This window comes from Taudactylus pleione, unplaced genomic scaffold (assembly GCF_031769625.1).
Source record: "Taudactylus pleione unplaced genomic scaffold, aTauple2 ptg000824l, whole genome shotgun sequence".
NCBI classification, from domain to species: Eukaryota; Metazoa; Chordata; class Amphibia; order Anura; family Myobatrachidae; genus Taudactylus; species Taudactylus pleione.
Window position 1 is genome coordinate 1,420,576 of NW_028285226.1, and position 21,363 is coordinate 1,441,938.

Consider the following 21,363-nt stretch of genomic DNA (forward strand, 5'->3'; position numbering starts at 1 on the left):
AATCCTAAATCTAACTTTCACTTTTTAATACTTTGTTGCAAATCCTTTGCAGGCAATTACAGCCTGAAGTCTGGAACGCATAGACATCACCAGACGCTAGGTTTCATCCCTGGTGATGCTCTGCCAGGCCTCTACTGCAAATGTCTTCAATTCCTGCTTGTTCTTGGGGCATTTTCCCTTCAGTTTTGTCTTCATCAAATGAAATGCATGCTCAATCAGATTCAGGTCAGGGGATTGACTTGGCCATTGCATAACATTCCACTGTTTAGCCTTAAAAACCTCTTTGGTTGCTTTTGCAGTATGCTTCCGGTCATTGTCCATCTGTACTGTGAAGTGCCGTCCAATGAGTTCTGAAGCATTTGACTGAATATGAGCATATAATATTGCCTGAAACACTTCAGAATTCATTCTGCTGCTTTTGTCAGCAGTCACATCATCAATAAATACAAAGGGAACCAGTTCCATTGGCAGCCATACATGCCCACGCCATGACACTACCACCACCATGCTTCATGATGAGGTGGTATGTTTTGGATCATGAGCAGTTCCTTTCCTTCTCCATACTCCTCTTCCCATCACTCTGGTACAAGTTGATCTTTGTCTCATCTGTCCATAGGATGTTGTTCCAGAACTGTAATGGCTTTTTTAGATGTTGTTTGGCAAACGCTAATCTGGTCTTCCTGTTTTTTAGGTTCAACAATGGTTTACATCTTGTGGTGAACCCTCTATATTCACTCTTGTGAAGTCTTCTCTTGATTGTTGACTTTGACACATATACATCTACCTCCTGGAGAGTGTTCTTGAGTTGGCCAACTGTTGTGAAGGGGTTTTTCTTCACCAGGGAAATAATTCTTCTGTCATCCACCACAGTTGTTTTCTGTGGTCTTCCGGGTCTTTTGGTGTTGCTGAGCTCTCCGATGCGTTCTTTCTTTTTAAAAATGTTCCAAACAGCTGATTTGGCCACACCTAATGTTTTTGCTCTCTCTCTGATGGGTTTGTTTTGATTTTTCAGCCCAATGATGGCTTGCTTCACCGATAGTGACAGCTCTTTGGATCTCATATTGAGAGTCGACAGCAACTGATTCCAAATGCAAATGTCACACCTAGAATCAACTCCAGACCTTTTACCTGCTTAATTGATAATGAAATAATGAGGGAATAGCCCACACCTGTCCATGAAATAGCTTTTGAGTTGATAGTCCCATTATTTTTGGCCCCTTAAAAAGTGGAAGGCACATATAGAAACCGTTGTAATTCCTACACCGTTCACCTGATTTGGATGTAATTACCCTCAAATTAAATCTTAAAGTCTGCAGTTAAAGCACATCTTGTTTGTTTCATTTCAAAGCCATTGTGGTGGTGAATAGAGGCCAAACTATGAAAATTCTGTCAATGTCCCAATATTTATGCACCTGACTGTATATACTTTTGGATAGCTAGTGAAGAGGGTACAAATTAGTCTTGAGTTAGGCATCAGTTATCTATTTTGGTAATAGACTTATCTGGACATGGAAAAGTTGTGTATAGCCGACATTTATTTTGTCATTCCGTCTAAATGCAAACGGGCGTTTCAACCAAAATATTTGCCAAAAGAATCCATAATCTATGTACTTGATCTGTTTCGTCTCTATTCACAACCTCGTCACAAGCTGAAATAATGGAGAGTTTGCAATTGTCATACTATGTCCGCCGTGGGTTAATGTTAGCGTACACAGAGGCCATAGGTTTTCTAGTCCCTTGGCAGACAATGAGAGATGTGCGAGCCGCTTATGTGTTATGGATAGGTGAATACCATAGGACCCGTAACAGAGAGACCTACCAACCCCACTAACTCTTATAGCCAACAACGTCAAGTGCTCCATTTAAGAACATATATTTGGCACTAAAAGAGGTTATGACATCCATGCAGTACTTTGCAAACAGCATTAAGCTCAGATTACCACTGTTTATGTGTAGCGCTGATGGCATAAGTGGTACAGTTTCCATTGCCAGCAATGGGGACCCAGCAAAATCCTTTCCAGCTTTAGGCTTTGCAGAGTCCCCGCCGAGTTTAAGCACAATGTTTAATAAGTTTTAGTACACATTAGTCACCAACCCATCACCAGGGGACGCTTGGGAGGAGGAAGGCCGCACTTACCAACGAGGACCATCTACAAAATCATGACGTCATGCCGCTGAAAGGCAGAAATTTCCGATCGCGGCGATCCGTCGCAGATGTATGGGCACCTTTAAGGGGCCTATCCATTAGCAGTTAAATTGAACGACTGAACGATTTCACAGTATTAAAAAATTAATGAAATTGTCCAAATCTGACTGCAAACACATCAGATGTCAAATATCGCTATCAGACATCAGATATGAACGATTCATCGATTTTTAAAATAGTTATTGTTCAGATCTGACACAAAATCTGATGGTGTGTATGCACCATGGACCTCATTCAGAGACTCTCGTTAGGGCACGCTCGCTCGCTGGGAGCGATAATCTCACATCTGCGCATGCGTATAATTCGAAGTGCGCGTGCGCAAGTCATTCGTTGCGATCTGATTTTGCTAGCTCGCAAGCCACTTTCAGGTTGCTGCTTTGAGTGACAGACAGAGCCATTTGTGGGTGGTAACAGGGGAAGGTGCTTTTAAACGGGGGAGTGATTGTGCGAACGCAGGCGTGTCTGGCCGCCAAAACGGCGTTTAAAGGGCGTGCATAATTAGCAAAGTAGCGTCATCGCACACGTGACTTGTTTTTTTTTGTAGCCTGAACTGCTCGCAGTGCTTGGGGTAGGTTAGGTCAACCCCAAGCGCTGTGAGCAGCTTTGATGGCCCTCAATGTTCACGATTAATCAGACTCTTCCCGGAGATGACGTGTGCGGCGAGTGACAGGTGGGAGGCTTTATAGTCCAGCGTACGCTAACTGCCGTCGCTCACTAAGACATAGAGGGCGTCCTTACAGTGCAAAGAACGATCGCTTGATTTGCATACCCGGCCCCTTTTTACTAGCGACCGATCGCATCTTGCGAGAGACTCTGAATGAGGGCCCATAAGTGCAATACAAGCTGCATATTTACCAGGGGTGTGCTGACAAGCAGGTATTTGCCCCGTGGTCAATTCTCTCCACCTTGAGAAAGACCACTGCATTCCAGATGATTTACAGCCGCTATCGAGTGAGAGACAGAGCAGAAACAAGACTGACCAGCCAATAGTGATAACCTGGTAGTCCGTATGACACCGGTGACACTGATGTGACAGGTATAATTATGATAAACACTTAAACGAACATAGCAACACATCAATTATATCATGGGCTTTAATTATGTCTCTAAAGTTGTGCACTAACAATGAGGGGAGGCCATGCCCCCGAGAGCTTTTAGTGCTGCTAGACCAGTGGTTCTCAAACTCGGTCCTCAGGACCCCACACAGCTCACGTTTTGCAGGTCACCCAGCAGGTGCACAGGTGTATTCATTACTCACTGACACATTTTAAAAGATCTACAGGTGGAGCTAATTATTTCAATTGCGATTCTGTGAGACCTGGAAAACATGCACTGTTTGGTGTCCTGAGGACAGAGGACAGAGGAACTCAGAGGAACTTGCTCGTAGGCGGCCGATGTTAAGTGAACGCGCATGCGTACGCTTCATACAACGCGTGCACGAACTACTCAGACTCGCTAGGCAAAGACAGCCCAGTTTAATGAGTGACAGGAGAGGCCGTTTGTGGGTGGTAACAGGGGTAGGACACTAATAACGGAGGAGTGGAGGTGTGAACGCAGGCGTGCCTGAGTGTTGCAACGCAGTTTCTAAGGCGTGAATAATTAACAGACAGCGTCATAGTGCACGTCACCAGCCTTTTTTTTTTTTACACAGAAATCCTAGCAGTGCTTGCGGTAAGGTAACGCAACCACAAGCGCTGCGAGCTCTTTCGATGGTCCTCAATGTACCAATGTTTTAATACACTTCCTGGAGATGACGTACGCTAGTGGACGTCTCTACATACGCTAATGGGCGTCTGCATAAAGTGATCGCTCGCCCAAACAAAGTGGGCGTGCTTATGGCTTTCCAAGCGAGCGCCTGCCATGCCGTCACTTTGCCGAATTTGCATACGTTGGGGGCGAGCGATCGCATCTAGCGAGCGGCTCTGAATCAGGTCCAGAGTTTGAGAACCTGTGTGCTGGACAAACAGAGCCCCTCCCACCTGCAGGGGGAGATGGGAAGAATAGGGGGAGAGGAGACAGGAGAAATAGGGAAAGATGTGAGAGGGGGAACAAAAAACCCCTACAAGTGTCCTCAATTGCTAGCAACCCGGAGTTTATGGGTCCAAAATACTGCACTCTGGTGTGTTGGATGATCTATATAGATCGTCCAACACACCACCAACTGCGCAACAACTATAGCGACCCGCGGATCAGCGATCGCGGGTCCCTATAGTAACCACTTGCCCGATATCAAGCAGGTTGGCCAGCATGCACGGCCGATGGACTATATCGCTATCGTCCATACGTGCCCGCGCATCGCTGATCGTTCAGTGGCTGGAAGGGGCCCAAACCTGAACGATTTGAACGATAATGTTGTTGTTCAAATCATCCAGTATTATCGCTGCGTGTGTATGCACATCATTACTGAATATTTTATGAAGGAGCTGCAAGGACATAACCTAGCACAACCAAATCTACGCAGATAATTAAAATAGCCTGAACAACCATATCTGCAATATTTATGACCTTCATTCCAGGAGAACCTGGAGAGGAGGACCAGGGAACAAATGCAGGGGACATGGTGTCGTGATTTACATCCAGGCCCTGTCCACCACTGTGCATAGCCCATTGATTCACTGCATCCTCGTGTATGGAGTGGGACCACAAGGTCACGATTCGTAGTAAGTATTGTCAGCAAGTCCCATTTCCTCACTAGGAGCACATGTGGACGCCCTGAATATAGACTGTCTCCCATACATTCAGGGACAGTAGGCCAGACAGCCGGCTTAAAAACACAACTTAAATGGAAGTTTATTAAAGAGCCTAAAAAAACAAAACAGGAGTCCTTACCTGTAGCTGCAAAGTGTGACGTAAGATTGTTTCTTCTAACGCATTAATCCACTTCTCTCGTTCATCTGCATCTCGGGCTGTTGGCGGGGGAAAAAAAATAAAAATAAATCTGTGAATGAGAAAGTAACCTAACATATATGTACCCCAGAAGTCTGAAAGTGGCACAATCCAAGCCTTTACATGATGCTGAAAGAATCTTCAACTCGCAGTAAGTGTAGACTACAATATACTGTACATCACACAGTTGTGTAATAGGATGGGAGATAGTAATCAGGCTAATGCAACATGTACAAGGTCTCTGTGACGCTACATATATTATGTATCCTGAGATGCACCATCAAGGCCCCCTATGACCATAAAGCCTAATAGAAATAAAGTATGTAACCGTTATGATTCACTAATCCACATCTGTACAACACAGAACTGTTATGGCAGGAAAGCACATACAGAAACATCTAATTATGCCCTTCTTTGTAGTTTTTTTCCCCCTCAGTATTTTCTATGGAAGGCTAAACATTAGCAATGTGTATGCCATGCACTACAGCAGCTGGCTGACTGGACCCTTCACCCCTTCTGTAGAGGGGGAGAAGAAAAACAAGAGATTTCTTACATATGTATGGCACTATTTGCTTGGGAACGTTGTAGGGTTAGCCAATAAATATTCCCCGAAACAAACTAGATTAAGAAATGTATCAGAATAACAATATATAATCACAATAAATACCTGATTTGTAGAAAACATTAAAAAAGATTGGTGAGGAGCAGACAGGAGGGGAGCAGGCTGCAGGGCAGAAGTGGTTAATGCTGGAGCAGGCTGCAGGGCAGAAGTAGTTAATGCTGGAGCAGGCTGCAGGGCAGAAGTGGTTAATGCTGGAGCAGGCTGCAGGGCAGAAGTGGTTAATGCTGGAGCAGGCTGCAGGGCAGAAGTGGTTAATGCTGGAGCAGGCTGCAGGGCAGAAGTAGTTAATTCTGGAGCAGGCTGCAGGGCAGAAGTAGTTAATACTGGAGCAGGCTGCAGGGCAGATGTAGTTAATACTGGAGCAGGCTGCAGGGCACATGTAGTTAATACTGGAGCAGGCTGCAGGGCACATGTAGTTAATGCTGGAGCAGACTGCAGGGCAGAAGTGGTTAATGCTGGAGCAGGCTGCAGGGCAGAAGTGGTTAATGCTGGAGCAGGCTGCAGGGCAGAAGTAGTTAATGCTGGAGCAGGCTGCAGGGCAGATGTAGTTAATACTGGAGCAGGCTGCAGGGCAGATGTAGTTAATACTGGAGCAGGCTGCAGGGCAGATGTAGTTAATACTGGAGCAGGCTGCAGGGCAGAAGTGGTTAATGCTGGAGCAGACTGCAGGGCAGAAGTGGTTAATGCTGGAGCAGACTGCAGGGCAGAAGTGGTTAATACTGGAGCAGACTGCAGGGCAGAAGAGGTTAACACTTAAGTGGGGAACACATTACAGTTAATAACCCCCATGACCCAATATCCCCTAGTGTTTCTACAGGTGATCCAGGCCTCTAATTGCCCCATTGCTCAATTAGAATAATTGGCAATAATTATACAGAGACAAAAAAAGCCAGCACTCCACAACAATATAATGAACTGCCATGGTGCCCTCTGTGGTATAAGGATGCCTCACATGTATATGGGGAAGCAGCAACACTCACAGGTCTTGACTTGAAGAATGACTCCACAACTGTTGAACGAACAAACACAGTTGTGGAACAATTATCCAAGTCAAGAGCACACATACACGCACACACATACATACACAACCATAACCCTTCCAGGGGTAGGGGGGGGGGGGGGGGGCCTGACCAAACACCCCGCAGCGGTGCCCAAGTCTACCCCCCTCCTAGTGGTGCCTAACCCCAAGTCCCCCTGGGGGTCCCTAAACCTAACACACACACACACACACACCTCCGCGGCTAGGCACTAAGACACCCGGCATACCTTCGTTTCGGTATTCCGGGTGTCTGGATTCCGTAATGGGGCTAATGAAATCCCAACGCCTATCTTTAGTCCCATGTCGGGATGTAAGTGTCAGGATATCGGTGGGCGGGATAGCGCCCGCCGGTATACTGACTGCATCCCGTGGTGAAGGTGTATCATGACTGGACAAATGTGGAATCTGCGGTGCACCACGTGCCATTGATGTGAGAGGTGAAAGTCGGCTACGAAGGTGCATGAGGGCCGACTGACACGCTACAGTGGGGCAAAATGAACATGGGGGCCACCAGACGTGTGTCTAAAATGACACTTCAGCAAACCCTGCTGCGTATGGGGCTCCGAAGCAAACGGATGGTCATTGCACCTATGCTAACAAAGGTGCATCGGCAGAAAAGGCTTCAGTTTTCACGCCTGTATTGGAATTGGCCCTCCGCTGATTGGCGAAGGGTGCCATATTTTCTGCTTCATCGAACAGATGGACGTTGGCGTGTCAAACGAGAAACATCGGAGAACAAACACCCTGCAACCATTGCTGAATGAACACAAGCTGGTGGTGGCAGCGTTATGGTCTGGGGAATGTTTTCATGACATTCTCTGGGCCCACTCATCCATGTGGAAGGCACCCTCAACCGATTTGGTTATGAATCCATCCTTGCAGACCATGTACACCCATACATGCTGATTGTCTTCTCTGAGGTAGATGGGATCTTCCAGCAAAACAATGAGACATGTCACACGGCTAGAAATGTCCGACAGTGGTTGGACGACCAAGCCTTCCAAGTACTTCCCTGGCCTCCTAATTCCCCGGACTTGAACCCAAATTGAGCATCTGTGGGACCACCTCGATCGTTGTGTTGGCTCTGTGGATACTACACCATGCACCCTCCAGCAGCTGTGGGGTGCACTGCAGTCAGCATGGCTCCAGATACCAGTGCCAACCTACCAGCTCCTTATTACGTCACTCCCAGCCCATCTAGCTGCTGTCTGTACTGCACTCTGGCTGGTGGTCATAATAATGTGACTCGACTGCGTATATATATATTTTTTATTATTATTATTTTCACTTAGCGCTATGACTACAAAGCAGTCGGGTATAGGCACTTCATGGGCGGTAACATCGCTAATATTCTGTTGCGCCTCACAGAGGTGCTCAGGAAATTATGTTTGGCTGCCGTAATATATGGTTATGTGTGCAGCCGAACACTGCGGCAGTACATGGTGCTGAATTTTAAACTATAATTTTTCCTCAAGCTTACACTATTACCAATCATCGCCAGGCATTGCATCCATTTTTGAACCATACATTAGATGGGGGAAACAGTCGGGAAGCCGATGGACGGAATCCCGACCGCCGGCTTCCCGACTGTACAATACCGACAAGGGACAGGCGTCGAAATCCAACGCCTGTCATTTTCCCTACGCCGGGAGCCCGACACCCGGCTTACTGATCGAAGGGAGGTTAGGTTTAGGCACCCCCCTGGGAGACTTAGGTTTAGGCGGTGGGGAAGGGAGGTTAGGATTAGGCACTTGGGGGGGAGGTTAGAGTTAGGCACCCCTAAGGGAGGGTTGGGGGGGGGGGGGGGGGGGGGAGGGTGGGATTAGGTTAGTCAATACTTACCTTGGGACGATCGTGATTTTCATCCTTGTCGGGCTGCCGCTGTCGGGATTTGAACCGCCGGCCATGCGGCCGGTGGTAAATCATACTGAATCCCCATGTTAACACACTTGTGTCACATACAAACCATTCCCCAGGATAGAGGAAACAAAGTTATGTAAGCTTCTATATATAAGAGCGCCATAGAACGGCAGATATCTATAAGCAACTAACTCATTTTTCAACGCGTCTCCAAAAAAATAAATAAATCTTAATGCATTAAACAATAACAATAATTGTGATCAGTAGGTTGTCAAGATAGTACTCAAGTTTGCGGATAACAAAGGTAGTACTCGGGTTAACGCAGTACTAGGGTTTGCAGATAACCAAAGTAGTACTCGGGTTTGTGGATAAGCAACGTAGTACTCGGGTTTACGAATAACAAATGTAGTACTTGGATTTGCAGATAACCAATATTTGCGGATAACCAATGTAGTATTTGAGTTTGCGGATAACCAATGTAGTACTCAGGTTAATATAATACTAGGGTTTGCAGATAACCAACATGGTACTTGTGGCAGTGTTTTCCAGTCACTTTAAACTAAACTTTCAACCATAGTTAGAAAATATGTTCTTATTTCCTGACTCAATAATACAGATTTTTAATACGTAGCAGCAAGTGGTGTTGACCTGTAGTTCACAGGAGCAAGTCCCAAACGCCTGTTTTGCTGCATCACCATAGCTGTATTTGCATTGCACATCACCTTCCGCCTGAGGATGGCGAGGACGGCACTAACAACGAGGGCAAAACTGCATTCTCTGAGACATTTTAGACCCAGGTGCCGGGATGCGAGTCCATTGTCTGATGTAAGCTCCTCTGGAACCAAAGCGAGCAACACTGTCCTTCTACTTTTTGAGAACTGCTTAATGTGGTATTATGCTCTGCCACTATACAGCACATGGCCTTCAATCCAAATAAAGCAGCAGCTAATTACTTCTAAAGACTACTTGGTACAATCTTTGTGCACCGATTGGCTGGATTTGTTTTGTCCTGTGAAACCTGCAGCATCTCTGTATTCCCCTATGGCCGGCCACAATGCAGGCTGCTTAGCCCTCTACATTTCAGCACTCAAAAACAGTCAAACTTTTTCAGGCTGCTGACCCCCTTGGTTCTATAAATTTGTTGCAGCACCCCCCCCCCCTGGTTCTATAAATTTGTTGCAACATCCCCCCCCTGGTTCTATAAATTTGTTGCAGCATCCCCCCCCCCCCCCTTGGTTCTATAAATTTGTTGCAGCATCCCCCCTGGAGCCGGCAGCTGTGTGTTTGTTGTAATCAGCAGCCGCTGAGAATCTGTCAGACTCTCAGCGGCTGCTGCTTCTCCCACTGCAGGAGCCATCTTCCGGCTCCCGCAGTGGGTAATGGGAGGAGGAGCTGTTAGCGGCGGGACCAGGAGCGGGGGTTTCAGGTGATTTATTTTTTATTACGTCTCTCTCTACTGGGGGGGGGGACTACTGGGGGCACTAACAGGAGGGAATTACTACAGGGGGCACTAAAAGGGGGGATTAACACTGGGTGTACTACCAGGAGGGGATTACTGCAGGGGGCACTACCGGGGGGGGGGATTACTACAGAGGGCACTACCAGGGGGAAATTACTACAGGAGGCACTAAAAGGGGGATTACCACTGGGTGTACTACCAGGAGGGGATTACTACTGGGGCACTAAAAGGGGGGGGGATTACCACTGGGGGCACTAAAAGGGGAGGATTACTACTGGGGGCACAACCAGGGGGAATTACTACTGGGGGCACAACCAGCTGCTGCATTTCCCACCCTAGGCTTATACTCGAGTCAATAAGTTTTCCCAGTTTTTAGTGGTAAAAGTAGGTACCTCGGCTTATATTCGGGTCGACTTATACTCGAGTATATACGGTAGTCAAAATTTTGATTAAAGGGGCCACTTAACAAGTTTTCTTAAACTGTAGAGAACACAATATTCATCCATAAATGGTCATTTATACCCCTTTCAGACCGACAACCCACGGGCCCGAAATACACGGGCCTATCAACCTGTGAAATTCCCGGGTCTCCGACCCTGGTACAGAGCAGGGTAGTGGACTTCGAGCTGGGTCATTTGCATTGACACACACAGCAAAGACCTGGGTCAATGCGTGTCCACCCGGGTTTTTGCACTGTGCGTGAATGGGGAATTACTGTATTTTCAACACATATTTAAAACACTGTTCTGTCTCTATATTTATCTCAATACCACTTATCTGTCATTGCTCTCATCAAACTCACTTCTCTTCATATTTGAAGGGAAGGGGAAGGCAGAGTAAATATCCAGCGCTGATCCACTTCAATTTTAAATCCAAGTATAGCATTGTGATTGGTCAATGTCTCACCAAAGAGGAGAAGGTGAATAGCAAAAACAAATACTTGCTTTTAATTTTAAATGAACTCTTTTTGGATCACTAGCGATTCCATGAGGTAGACGGTGAAAACAGGCCCCATCAAAGGGGATAATAAATGCAGGAAGCTTGGCATCCGTTCTGAGGAATTTGTCAGGATTGTCCTTTATGCATGTCATTTCTAGCTCGCTGAGGTTTATGAAGAATGTCATCCAACGTTGGAAGTAGGCACTTGTCCCTTATTACTACTTTAATTACTTCCTTAAGATCTACCAAATATGAATAGCTCCATTTCTCTTAATAACGGAGACCATTGGCATATAGCAGGGAGCTGGCTCAGCTATTTGCTACAGAGAAGTTGGCACATGTAGAGACGTTATGAAGCTGAACAATACAACATTGTTCAGCAAAGTAATAGGGACAATGCACAGTATGAGTACCGTATATAGCAATGCTTTAAGCGCTCAAGACAAATTCTCCGGCTCACATTAGAAGTCCTAGATCTCCAAGCACAGTGCCAATTCATCCAAACTTTCGTACCAGGCCTTGTTTGGCACCACCATGACGGCTGAACAAAGGATCTAACTCTTCTTCTATACCAGGGCTCGACAAATCCTGAGGGCCAGGTCGCCATGGCTACCAGATTTTACTGCCTGGCTACCAGATTTTGCTGCCTGGCTACCAGATTTTGCAGTGAGGGAGGAACTAGATCCTCATCAGCTCCGGAGATTTGTGCCTATATAGTATTGCGGTGTTCATATCATGCACAGGAGTGCATGTGCTGAGTGTCGCCTGCGGTGACTGCTGTGCCTGTGTCCGTCCCGGCCTGCACTGATGACTCCTCTCCATCCTGGCCTGCTCTGATCCCTGCTGTCTGTCCCAGTCTACGCTGATCCTCCTGTATGTCCCGGCTGTCTATCATCTCCTATCTCCGGCTGCATAGAGCTCTCCGGTAGTAGGGTCTATGCGTGGCCAGGGATTGCAGAGCGGCTTCAGAGGGATAGTGATTTGACCACGAGGGGAGGGGGGTTTTGTTATACTTTCTGGCACCTTTATTTTATGTGAAATGTGGTCCGTTATTACTGGAGGGGGGGGGGGGGTGGAGCAGGGGAGTTGTGCAGAGCAGTGAAGGGGCCTCCATGTTACTGTATCCATTCAACTGTGACCATTTTGTGAACTAGTATAATGTGTAAAACAATTGCATAACACACAGAGCTGTGCTCCTCACTCCTGTCTTTTTTTTTTTGGAGGGGACAGTGGTCTGGCTTCTACACTCTCATCCTGGCTCCTAGATTTTAGAAAAATTTGTCAAGCCCTGTTCTATACACATATACTGTACCCTGACATTACGTCCTTTCTACACTACTTCAGCAACAAATCGACAATGCAGTTCCATTTACTCCAGTACTCTTAAAACTTGCTCCTATGTGGTTAGCTCTTGAGGGTCTTGCTGCGGATTATAATAGTCTCCTGTATTACATTATCCCATCTGCCCCAGAGTCAATTTTAAAATCCACACCTGGCCCATGGAAACGTAGCATGGCCCTTCATGCTGGTTCATTATATATATGCAATATAATGAACACATTGTCACCCCTTACCTCATTCTGGTATGGCATAAGGCTGAAAAATGCACTACAGATGTGTCCTCATACACCTAGGGGTATATGTACTAAAGTGAGAGTTTTTAGAAGTGGAGATGTTGCCCATAGCAACCAGATTCTACTTATTTATCTAGCACCTTCTAGAAGATAATAGCTAGAATCTGATTGGTTGCTATGGGCAATATCTACACTTCTAGAAACTCTCACTTTAGTAAATTTACCCTCTAGCCTCAATGCGCTGAGCGGTTTGGCATCTTTCCCGTCCGAGAACGCGTCTTAGTCGCACTGCGAGTCAACAAATTCGCTCCACGAGTCTGCACTGATTGATTTGATATGTGACACTTGTATATCTGTGTGCGACTGAGACTGAATCTCTATTTGAAGCGCGACGGAACGTGGTGTGGAAAAAAGCCGCGGCTGCTGCATTGTAGCACTTTGAATCTGTATAACCTGTATACGGACTTCAGTCTTACACAGATATACAAGTGTCACATATCAAATTAATCAGTGTAGTCACATGATGCAATTTTGATGCGTCACATTGCGACTAAGACACATGGCGATAAACAGGACGCATCTTACGTTAGTACATTCTTGCATGGAGCTTCTCTGCCTGGACAGTATCTGCTTGTGGCGTAACTACTCTTACATCCAGTACCTGTGTGCTACTAATGGCTGCACTTTGCTTTTTGACAATTATTAGAATCTGTAATATGTTGTATCTGGGTTCTTGGACCTGGCTCAGCAGAAGACTTGAGTTAATTCTTACGTTACTTTTCAAGTGACTCAATTTTAGTTAAACCTTCTCTGTCAAAGACTAATCTAGGGATACTATTTATTTACCATTTCCTCATACGGAGGCAATCGGGAAGCCGACTGCCTAAATACCGGCAGCCGGCTTCCCGACTGTCTTATCCCGGCAAGGGTGAGATGCCAGGCGTCTAGATGTAGACGCCCGCATTTCCCTGACGCCGGGAGACCGGCATCACGATCATAGTGATTCCTGGGCGCCGCGAGCGGACAGCCGCACGGGGGGGAGGGTTAGGTTTAGGGCTCCCGGGGGGGACTTAGGGCTAGGCACCCCGCCGGGAGGGTTAGGCTAGGGGGAGGGAGGGTTAGGGTTAGGCACACCCCCCGGGGGACTTAGGTTTAGGCAGCGGGGAAGGGGGTGGTTAGGGTTAGGCACTTGGGGGGGGAAGTTAGGGTTAGGCACCCCTAAGGAGGGTTAGGTTAGGTTAGTGGATACTTACCTATCCACAATCGGGATTTCCAGCGCTGTCGGGCTTCCGCTGCGTCGCACTCTGCTTCTGTCGGGCTGCCGCTGACGGGAATCGAACCGCCGGCCATGCGGCCGACGGTATTTCATACCAATTCCCCTCATACAGCGCCACCATAAAAAGAAAAAAAATTTCCGATCACACAAACACACATGGGGCAGATTCAATATTACCCATGGCTAATTGCTATGCCCTGAGCCATATAATTGTGAGCCAAGGAATCGGTATGAAATACCGGCTGACACATGGCCGGCAGTTCGATTCCCGGCAGCGTCAGTCCGACAGATGCAGAGATCCCGGCAGCGGTAGCCCGACAGCGCTGGAAATCCCGATCGTCCCTAGATAAGTACAAACTAACCTAACCCTCCTTAGGGGTGCCTAACCCTAATCCCCTCTCTAAGTGCTTAAACCTAACCCCCCCCTTCCCTGCTGTCTAAACCCAAGTCCCCCGGGGGGGGTGTCTAACCCTAACCTCCCCCCAAGAGTGCCTAACCCTAACCCTTCCAGGGGGGGGTGCCTAACCCTAAAGCTGGCCACACATCTAAAGATTATCTGTCCAACCAGCCAACTAGTTGATTGGTTGGAATGAAAATCTGGTAAGGTATGAAAGCAAATGACAATCAGCAATTTGCTCCCAAACGCTAGAAAATTGACCAAAACTGTTGTTTGAACAAATAGTTTAGATCAAACATTTAAAAAACTTGTCTGAACGACAATTTTAATCTGTTTTCTAGCATTTAAGAGAAAATTGCTGATCATCATTTACTCCCATACGTTACCAGAACTAGTTGGCTGGTTGGACAGATAATCTTTAGATGTGTGGCCAGCTTTAGTCCCCCCGGGTGTCCTAAACCTAACCCTCCCCCCACCCACGGCTGTCCGCTCGCGGCGCCCGGTCTCCCGGCGTCGGAAAAATGACAGGCGTCTAGATTTAGACACCTGTCATTTAACCCTCGCCGGGATAAAGCAATCGGGAAGCTGGCTGTCGGGCTTACATCAGCTGGTTTCCCGATCAAATACCGTGAGCCAATACCCTGCGTGTTAAGCCCCAGATTTTTAAATTGCAGCCTCAGGAGCTGTGGGGGAATGTCCACATTGAATGTGCCCTCTTGGGCTAAACATGCGGGATAACCCATAGAATGCAGGCAATTAACACAGAATTTATGGGTCAACACGCATTAGCCACGGGTGGAGAAAATGCATAATAATTGAATTGCTCCAGGAACTAAAACATGAGCTTTACTTGAGCGGGAAACACTGTGGCTAACTGAATCTGCCCACGTGGACGCACTAGAGTCCATTTTATTTTTTGTCATATAACAAGTCACCTAGTTGGACTGTTTGTAGAAACCAGAGTCCCAGAAGAAGCAATTCCAGGGAGAACATACAAACTACACACAGAAAACGCTCTGGTCAGAATTGAACCCCAGGCACCAGCAAATGCCAGGTAGCAATCGTGCTCCCTCCCCCCCCCCGTTATTCCTAGGACCAAATTTTCCCTTGAACATGTAAAGCTGTTTCAAAATCATTTGTGTGGCTTTCATCAGCTAAGGAGAAAATATGAGATATGGTAAGAACTTACCCTTGTTATCTCTATTTCTACGAAGTCCATAGGGTTCCACAGGATACCTTGGGTATAGGTGTGACGTCAGTCGCAGGGCACCAAAGAGTTAAGCTTTCAGCCTCCCAGGATGCACTAGGTCCCCCTCCTATACCCCGCCCCCGGGCCAAGGCACCTCAGTTAGTTACCAAGCCATAGGCCGGAGGAGGAGAAGGAAGAGAGAGAACAAAGATCTGGACACATACAAGAATCACATTCTCACCAGAGGGAGACGGAAAACCGGTGACCAGAGCAAAGCCCATCTGCAGCACAGGTGCGACAGGGCGGGAGTCCTGTGGAACCCTATGGACTTCGTAGAAATAGAGATAACAAGGGTAAGTTCTTACCATATCTCATATTTTCTACTTCAGGGTCCATAGGGTATCCACAGGATACCTTGGGGATGTCCCAAAGCAGTATCCTTTAAGGGTGGGGACGCTCCTGTGCAGAAAGGAGAATCCGCCGCCCGAAGGAAGCATCCTGAGAGGCGAAGGTGTCAAACCTGTAATACCTCACGAAGGTATGGACAGAAGACCACGTAGCAGCCTTGCAGATCTGAACTGCCGAGGCACCACGTCGAGCTGCCCACGAAGGACCCACAGACCTAGTGGAATGAGCCTTCAGAGAAGGAGGGACCGGTAGGCCTTCATGAAGATAAGCTTCAGAAATAGCCATACGGATCCAGGCTGCCAAAGTTTGCTTTGAAGCAGGCCAACCCTTTTTACGGAAGCCATAGAGGACAAACAAAGCGTCCGACTTCCTAAACGAAGAAGTGCGGTCAACATAAGTCCTTAAGGCCCGCACAACATCCAAAGAGGCCTCACCCACGGAAAGACCCGGTGAGTTAAAGGCCGGAACAACTATTTCCTCGTTAACATGAAACTGGGAAACAACTTTGGGAAGAAACTCGGGCCGAGTGCGGAGCACTGCCCTGTTCCCATAAAAAACCAAGAAAGGGGGTCTACAAGAAAGAGCCCCTAACTCAGAAACACGTCTGGCCGAAGCAATGGCCAGAAGGAAAACAGTCTTAGCTGTTAGCCATTTAAGATCCACTGAGCCCAGTGGTTCAAACGGCGGTCCTTGGAGAGCCCTCAGGACCACAGCCAAATCCCAAGGCGCCACAGGTGGAACAAAGGGCGGCTGAATGCGGAGAACACCCTGCATAAAGGTGCGCACATCCGGGATTGTAGCAATCCTACGGTGAAACCAGACAGATAGGGCCGAAACCTGTACCTTCAAAGAAGCAAGGCGAAGCCCATGATCTAGTCCCGCTTGCAGGAAGGCGAGAATCCGAGACAGACGAAACTCCCGCGGTGCATAACCTCTCGGTCGACACCACTGGAAGAACGTATGCCACACGCGATGGTATATCCTCGCGGAAGACGGTTTCCGAGCTCGTAACATGGTACGCACCACAGAGCTGGAAAACCCCCGGGACTTCAGCATGGTCGTCTCAACAGCCACGCCGTCAAAGACAGCCGAGTCAGGTCCGGGTGAAGGCAAGGACCCTGAGACAGAAGGTCCGGTCGTAGCGGCAACCGCAGAGGACTGTCCACGGACAGACCCTGAAGGTCTGAGAACCAGTGCCGTCTGGGCCACGCGGGAGCTATCAACAGGAGCGTCCCTCCTTCCTGTTTGAATTTCCGGATTACCCGTGGAAGAAGGGAGACCGGAGGGAACAGCTATGCGAACCGGAACGTCCACCGGACGGACAGAGCATCCACCAGAGACGCCCCTTCGTCTCTTGTGCGAGACCCGTACACCGGCAACTTGTTGTTGTGCCGGGACGCCATGAGGTCGATTTCTGGAAGACCCCACCTGTCCACCAGTAGTTGAAAAACGTCCGGGTGCAGGGACCATTCCCCCGGATGAACGTCCTGGCGACTTAGAAAGTCCGCCTCCCAATTTAGCACTCCCGGGATGAAGACCGCTGATATGGCCGGAAGATTGCGCTCCGCCCAAACCAGGATCCGAGAGACCTCTACGAGAGCCGCCCGACTGCGAGTTCCTCCTTGCCTGTTTATGTAGGCCACGGTGGTAGCGTTGTCCGACTGGACCTGCACCGGGCGACCCTGGAGAAACCGCTGTGCCTGCTGGAGAGCATTGAAGACCGCACGGAGTTCCAAGATATTTATTGGAAGCTCCGCTTCTGTCGGCGTCCACCTGCCCTGGAACAAGTGTGGACCCGAAACTGCTCCCCAGCCCCGAAGACTGGCGTCCGTTGTCAACAGGACCCAATTTGGAACCCAGAACGGACGTCCCTTGTTGAGGTGGGTCGTCTGTAACCACCACGCAAGGGACAGGCGAACCTCCTGGGTGAACACAATCGTCCGGGACTTCAAAGACTGAGGCAGCCCGTTCCACTTGGACAGGATCAGGTGCTGCAGAGGTCTGGAGTGAAACTGGGCGTATTCCACCATGTCGAACACCGACACCATGGAGCCCAGTAACCTCATCGCCGAGTGTAAGGACACCCGGCGGCTGTGCAGGCAACTGCGCACCCTTGACTGTAAAGCAGAGATCTTGTCCTCCGTCACGAAGATCCTTTGCTGTCCCGAGTCCAATAAGGCTCCAAGATGCAGAATCCTCCGAGACGGGATTAGAGTGGACTTCTGCCAGTTGATTAGCCAGCCGTGCCGTTGCAGCAGTGCAATGGTCAGGTCCAAGTGGCGTAACAGGAGCTCTGGAGATCCTGCCACCAATAACAGGTCGTCCAAATACGGCAACATGCGGACTCCCTGCAGCCGCAGAAAAGCCGCCATGACCGCCATCACCTTGGTGAAAACACGTGGTGCTGTTGCCAGGCCAAAAGGTAACGCCCGAAACTGGAAGTGGTCGCTGCGGATTGCAAACCTGAGGAACTGTTGATGGCGCAAAAGAATAGGGACATGCAGGTAAGCGTCCTGTATGTCCAATGACACCAAGTAGTCCCCAGGTTCCAGCGCCAGAATGATGGACCGTAGGGTCTCCATCCGAAACTTCGGGACCCGCAAAGACTTGTTGAGTGCTTTGAGGTTGAGAATCGAACGATATGACCCATTGGGTTTCTGTACCAAAAATAGATTTGAATAGAAACCCTGGCCCCTCTGGGAGAATGGAACAGCCACTATAACTCCAGCCTGGAGCATAGTGTGCAATACCTTCCGCAGCTCCGTAGCCTTGTTCCGGTCTGATGGGAGACCCGTGGTGAAGAAGCGAGCCGGGGGTCTGTGCCGGAAGGAGAGGGCGTATCCGTGGGAAACCACCTCCAGAACCCAAGTGTCTGTCGTAGTGGTCGACCAACACTGGGCGAACTGTAGCAGGCGGCCTCCCACCCTGGGATCCCCCAAAGGGAGGCCCGGACCGTCAGGCCGCAGGCTTGTCATCTGGCTTGGGGGCCGGACGTCTGGTACTCCATGCCTGCTTCCGGGGCTTGACCGATTTCTTAGGGCCAGCCTGTCGAGGAAACGACTGTGGTTTGGGCCTGTCCTGGGCCCTAGATGACCAAAAGGACGATGGTCCCGAACCAGAAGGAGCAGCGGCCGACGGGAGACAAGCAGATTTGGCTGCCGCCAGCGTGGCCACAATCTTATCCAGATCCGGACCGAAGAGAACTTCTCCGGTAAACGGCAACGCTTCCAGACCTTTCTTGGAATCTGCGTCCGCCTTCCAGGATCGCAGCCACAAGGTGCGACGAGCAGCTACCGCTGCTGAAGAAATTCTAGACACCAGAGTACTAATGTCTAGAGCCGCCTCGTTGATGTAGGTGGCCGAATCACGGAGATTGCCAATCAACTCCGCCTGTTCGGCCGGACAGTCGGATTCAAAAGAAGCCTCTAATGAATCCGCCCAGCGCTCCATCGCTCTGCCAACCCAGCAAATGGCCATAGCCGGCCGTGCTGCCCCCCCTGCAAGGGAATAAGCGGACTTCAGGCAGATTTCTACCTTGCGGTCCGTAGCATCCTTAAGGGAGGACATGGATGGCATCGGCAATGTGGCACTACGGACAAGACGGGTCACGTGAGAATCCACCTGTGGAGGGGATTCCCACTTAGCAAAATAATTATCCGCGAACGGATAAGCCACCGCCAGGCGTCTCTGCGGCTGGTATCTTTTGCCAGGTTGTTTCCACGCCTCCTCTAAATGGTCCACCAACTGACCCGAAAGAGGAAAGACTGTGGCATCGCCCTTCACATCTTTGAAAAAGGCATACTTAGATTTAGCCGCTGGGGGAACTTCGTCCTCAATCACCAAGGCTGTGCGGACCGCCTGAATAAGTCCAGGAATATATACTTTGGACTTAGCATCAGCGTCCTTAGTATGGAGAGGTTCCTGATCGTAAGGATCCAGAATCTCCCCATCATCAGACGTCCCTTCGTCATCCTCATAAGGAGCGGACAGAGACGCCACCGGCCTTTTATGAGGCCGCATCACAGACTCCCCTTGCAACACATCCGACAAGTGCTGTACAGAACTCGTCAGGGAGTTAACCCACGCTGGCTCCTGAGAACCCGGGAGCGGGGAAATAGGGAGACTGTGGGGTACCACCAATTGTCGTGGGAACCCCTGCATGGGTGACGACACCACAGACTGCTGGGACAAACCCATCGGAGTAAACGCGGGCTGCGGAGCTAACTGGCCCACTAAAGCTGTTAACGCCTGAGCGAAACAAGCCCAGGGCGGCTCCTGTACCGGTGCTGTAACCGTAATAGGCCGCGCCATGGACAAACACTGCCGGCAAAGGCCCTCCGCGCTACCCTCCCCCTCCGCTAACGGTACTTTGCATGTGGTACACTGTAGCCGGAGGGGAAAATCACTTTCAGACATGATGGCACCACGTATGTGACCTCTCTCACCAATTAAGTATTAAATAGGCGAGAGACCACCCTGCAGCACCGCACCGCAAGGGCTTTAGCAGAAGAACAGGGACAGTAATAAAGCTGACAGTTTAGAGAAGAAAAGTTACAGGCAGCGCTAGCACAGTCACATACAATGCAGAGAAATAACAATTCCTGCACTAACAGCGCTGATCACTCAACTACACAGACACAGGGCCTGGTAGGACACAGCGCTGCATACACAGACCTGAGCCACAGCGGAGGAGAGGTATGCGGGGGGACCCAGACCACGATGCTTCCGTCCAGCGCTTCCAGCAGCGTTCACCATGCGTTCTGGAGAAGATGGCCGCCGAGGAGCAGAGAGGAGGCTGGCCTGGGGGAGGAGCGCTGCCACAGGACCAGTCGGCAGCATGCAGAGAGGGCTGTGTGCAGCGGGGGAGGCGCCGGCTGTGAGACAGGGAAGGCGCGCTCCCCTGGCATGCATTTAACCCCTGGGACGCCGCAGCGCTACCGCTCTGCTGCGGTCCGCTGTCCCAGGGGGTAGTGGAAGCGCAGGTTGGTCGCCTGGCTCCACGCTGCAGCCAGTCCCCAGGGAGCCCCCTGCCTGGGGACTTAGGACCATGTGATCAGCGGGGACCCACCGCGGGACCCCGCTGCTTACCTCTGTCCCCCTTGAATCCGGCCATGGTCCGGAGCATCTGGGGTCACCGCTAGCTGTGACCCCAGACGCCCACCAGCATCCCCGGATCAGTACCGGCGTTCTGGTACCGGCGGGGTGTAGGGAAGACAGCATGGACGTCAGGACTGACTGTCCATGCTGTTCATCCAGATGTGCAGCCACAGCTGCATGAAGAAAAAGCTTCAGGGGCTCTTCTAGCCCCCACTCCAACAGGTGCACCCGACTCCGGCCGGGCACCAAACTAAACTGAGGTGCCTTGGCCCGGGGGCGGGGTATAGGAGGGGGACCTAGTGCATCCTGGGAGGCTGAAAGCTTAACTCTTTGGTGCCCTGCGACTGACGTCACACCTATACCCAAGGTATCCTGTGGATACCCTATGGACCCTGAAGTAGAAAGATTTAT

At 49.5% G+C, this 21,363-nt stretch overlaps 1 protein-coding gene across 2 annotated transcripts in view; it reads right to left on the bottom strand.

Annotated features, from left to right (window-relative positions):
* OSBPL9 (oxysterol binding protein like 9) overlaps window positions 1-21,363 on the bottom strand; it is a 162,465-nt gene that overhangs the window by 97,214 nt on the left and 43,888 nt on the right. For both annotated transcript variants that reach the window (XM_088458301.1, XM_088458300.1), the window contains exon 4: window positions 5,036-5,112. In XM_088458301.1, the coding sequence (XP_088314427.1) occupies window positions 5,036-5,112 (77 nt within the window). The remainder of the gene's footprint in view (window positions 1-5,035; window positions 5,113-21,363) is intronic.